Consider the following 4,379-nt stretch of genomic DNA (forward strand, 5'->3'; position numbering starts at 1 on the left):
GAATGATACAAGTCAGCTTAATTTTGTTCATTTCTTGAATATCAAAAAAGCGTGTCGGCCCAGCTCCTTTTCAGAATACCAAAGCGTGTTCAACAACCTTTATGCATTTCATTTGTTGGGTGTTAAAGTACTTCATATCCTTCGAAGACGTCGGTCCAAAACCTACCTGTTTATAAGCTTGAACCATAGTTGACCATTCTGGATAGATTCCGTCTGCTAGATAATAGCCCTGAGTGTAGTGATGATCGTTTATGGTGAAATTACAGTGCGGCACGACCCCGATCTTAAGATCTTCAAACAATTGTGACTTATACAAATCATTGAGATCGTTATTTGAACCCGGGAGTCCACAAAAGGCATACCAAAACCAACAATCATAGCTAGCTAAAGCTTCTAAAATTACAGTTAGTTTTGGATAATGACCCTTATATTGGCATGCCCATTCAACCGGACACGCATGCCACGTCCAGTGCATGCAGTCTAGACTACCTAGCATTCCTGGAAAACCCCTCGCGGTATTTTTTGCAGTTATTTTTTGAACATCTTCCTGAGTAGGCTTTCTTAAAAAGGTTTGACCAAAATGCTCGTCTATTGTTTCGCAAAACAACTTGAGATACCTAAAGGCGGTTGTTTTACCCATACAGATGTAGTCATCCGTGGAATCCGCTGGTACCCCATAAAATAGTATACTGAGGGCCGCAGTGACCTTTTGCTCGGGACTAAAGCCTTGTACATGTCGTGCATCATACTGATAATTAAATAAAGATTGTACCTGACAAAGCTCGGCAATAATCCTTTGCGTCAAGTTGCGGCCCGTGTGAATCATCGCTGAAAATCCTCATCGGAATAGACACAATGATGATAAAAATAATCATGCATCATTTTTTCGTGGTAAAAATGTCGATCTCGCCACGTCCATCTTCTAGTCGCAACTTCATATGGCTCTAAAGGCTTTGATATAATCCCGATTGTAATTGCAACATAAAATGTCACCTTCTTTTATCTTGATTTGCATCTTCATCCATTTGATGTAAAAAATCCATACACATTTCTTTCTCTTGTTCATACAACATTTCATCCATCTCCATATCTTCCTCAGATGAATCAAAATCAGAAATCATGGTTGAAAGTTGAAAAAAATTGAAATTAAGAAAAGATTGATCGGATGAAAGATCGTTGTGAATTTGTGAGATCAAACTCGAACCGTATTTATGGAGGTAGAATGACTGTTGGAAAGTAGTTGTTGACGACCTTGATGCCAACGCCAGCATTTGTTCTACAAACGCCAGCGCTTTTGCAACGAACTTCAGAGTTTTATCCACGAGCGCTGGCGTTTGTATTACGCTCTCGCGCTTAGTTATCTAACGTCCAGTGCTTTACCATAGTGGAAAAACCAGTTTGGCCATCCACCTGGCTCAACAAAAAATTTCGTTTGGCCATTGCCATAGGAATTGCCCTAAGCATAGACAATTCACGGGAGCCATATGGTCCAGTTCGGTGCGGATTGACCCGACTAAGCCGGACCAAAACCGATTACATTACACCCATCGAATTATTTGCATTTGATAAAAAGGCACCCAAATGCTAAACCTCCATCCAGTCCTCCCCCCACCTGTACACGCCGCCTTAATGGCTTCTTCGTCTCGTAATCGACAACAAGAAGATTCATACATCGAATATGGTGTTTCATACTTAAAGATCTACAATATGAAGAGTTGTGATGAGGTATCCGATCCATCTCTCTCTTTTGATTTTAGGGCTTTTCGATTTTAATTTTATTTATCTTGTGTTAATTGTAGGATTGTGCTGATCATCACCAGAGCGATCCACATCCAGATTTTATGGATATTGATCATACCACTGAAGAAGAACGACCCCCATATGTTATAGTTGTTCACGGCCCTCCCAAGGTGATTAGTTGTACTTTAATTAGGGTTTATTTATAACTTCTGTTTCCTTCCTATTTTTGTTGAATTTATCAATGTAATAGGCTTATCTATGCACATATGACTGTTGATTTATAGATGTATATATATAGGCTTATCTATACATATATTTCCGATTTCCGATTATTGAATACAAATTTCTGTTGTATTTCTGTCTTAGGTCGGTAAAACTCTCTTAATAAAGTGTCTGGTGGATTTCTATACCAAGGGAAGTCATTCTGACATGGCAGGCCCGATTAGGATTGTAGCAGGTATATTTATTTGTTGTTTCATCTTAAAATTATTCTCCTGTCGATAGTCTCTTGATGTTTTGGTTATGTGGTTTGTATTAGGAAACAAAAGACGGATACAGTTTGTGGAGTGCCCCAATAATGTCAATGGCATGATTGACGCTGCAAAGTATGCCGATGCTGTGATATTCCTCATCGATGCGGGTTATGAGTTTGAGATGGTATTCTTCCATTACCCCTTTGTTTCTTACCCTTCAACTTTTGTGATACACAAGTGTTGGACGATCTGATTAGTATGCTTTTGTTGATTTTAGGAAACATTTGAGTTCCTCGAACTTTTGAAAGTTCATGGCATGCCCAAGGTTATGGGGGTGCTTACATATCTTGATAGCTTCAAGAGAGAATATGTACTCACAAGGACTCGGCAAAGCCTCTTGGACCAGTTTCAGACTCAAATATGCAAAGGAGCACAGCTATTCTGCTTATCTAGTCTTCATAATGGGATGTAAGTTTCTAAGATGAACACCGCTAAGTTGCTTCTTGTAATTCTTCTGCCTATCTTATTAGTTTTTTTTTTCTTTCATAGCCGAATCAATTTGTTACCCAAGGGACTCACCTAAAGGCGGGAAACAGTGTATTTAAGGAATGCCAATAGAAACGTCTAATTCAGCTTATTTGGCGGTTAACAGGTACTTGGAGAAAGAAATTAGCGAACTGGCAAACTACATATCCACCATGGAGTTCCATCCTTTGTCATGGCGCGCTGCACGTCCTTATATGCTGGTAGATCATTTTAAAGATGTCACTCCTCAAGAGACAGTCCAAATGGATAATGAATGCCCGAGAAACATTATCTTGGAAGGGTACCTTCGAGGATGTCACATCGAGGAAGGAACTAAGGTAACTAGGTTAACTGGCGACGGACTTGCTTTTTGTTATATCACTTTTTGAAACTAGAAACAACTTTTGTGGACATACTCGTCTTGTTCTGTCACATAGTATATTGTATCTGTATCATCATCCTTTATATTTAGTCTGTACTTGAAATTTTGTTACGCACTGACTTAAGGTTTATTTCCAGGTGCATATTGCTGGAGTTGGTGATTTCCAGTTAGCTAGCGTGACAAGCTTAGCTGATCCATTTCCTGTTGATAGCGGTCTTGCTGAGTTAACCTGCATGGAGTGCGGGTGTGTCAGAGCAGGGTCTTATGTTAGCCTTAAGTTCCACAACATTCCATTTGAAATGGTTAAAAATCATAATCCTTGTCAGCCTATTCTCGTTGGAGGTATCACTATTGAAGAAGAAGCTGTTGGATGTATTCAGGTTATTATACTTCGATGTTCGATTGTGATTTTACTTTTGAGACACTTCGTCTGTTCACTGTAAACCCAACTGAATTTTGTTTCCTCTTGCAGGCAAAGCTTGAGTTACATAGCTGGCATTTGAAGCTATTGAAGTCAAAGGACCCTATCATTGTTTCAGTTGGTTGGAGGCGGTACCAGACAAGACCTATTTATACCCTGGAAGACTGCCGTGGAATCTATCGGTTTCTCGAACACACTCCGCGAAACAGGCTCTGTTATGCAGTGTTTTGGGGCCCTCTTGCGCCTCCCAATACTGGACTTGCTGTTGTGCAAAGTCTGGCAGACAACAAGGTATATATGATGTATTTTATTCAAGCAAAAAGTTCATCCAAATTAAATTATTTTGGTTAAAGTAACTTCTGTTGTACTTGTATAATAATCCCTGATATAGAGGTTGTCATTTGATTATTTAGCACAGGGCAGCATTTAGGTTCTTAGCAAAGGCTTCTGTAGTTGATGTTAACAAGGCCGCACGGATAGTTAAGAAAATAAAGCGGTTTGGAACTCCTTGTAAGATATCCCAAAAAACTGTTTTTATAAAGGGTATGTTCAAATCAGACCTCGAAATTGCTAATTTCAAGGATGCAAAACTTCGGACTGCAAGTGGAGTTTCTGGGAAGATTAATGAGGTTGGTGTAATTCTCATCTGAATTGCATTTACTTTTGTGCTAGTAAAATTTATGTATCAGCAAAATTTCTTCGAGGTGTACAGTAGTTTGTTCATTTTGGTGTGTTTTAGAGTTTAAAACCTTTTATGTGCAATAACTGTTTCCCTGAGTGAATGTCTAAAACTCCAAATTATGTATACGTATAATTTGAATTCTTCTGTTGTGAAGTA

General features: G+C 39.1%; 1 protein-coding gene across 1 annotated transcript; it reads left to right on the plus strand.

Annotated features, from left to right (window-relative positions):
• Positions 1–1,613: 1,613 nt before the first annotated feature.
• On the plus strand, positions 1,614–4,170 carry LOC113343791 (ribosome biogenesis protein bms1-like; the record flags this gene model as incomplete). The annotated part of the gene is made up of 9 exons (XM_026587914.1): positions 1,614–1,725; positions 1,800–1,910; positions 2,107–2,197; positions 2,279–2,397; positions 2,491–2,681; positions 2,866–3,076; positions 3,258–3,500; positions 3,593–3,832; positions 3,955–4,170. Coding segments are annotated over exons 1-9 (1,518 nt in total), but the record flags the coding sequence as incomplete, so codon positions are not given.
• Between the last annotated feature and the right edge of the window lie 209 nt (positions 4,171–4,379).

The sequence above is a fragment of the Papaver somniferum genome, unplaced genomic scaffold (genome assembly GCF_003573695.1).
Source record: "Papaver somniferum cultivar HN1 unplaced genomic scaffold, ASM357369v1 unplaced-scaffold_6590, whole genome shotgun sequence".
Lineage (NCBI taxonomy): Eukaryota > Viridiplantae > Streptophyta > Magnoliopsida > Ranunculales > Papaveraceae > Papaver > Papaver somniferum.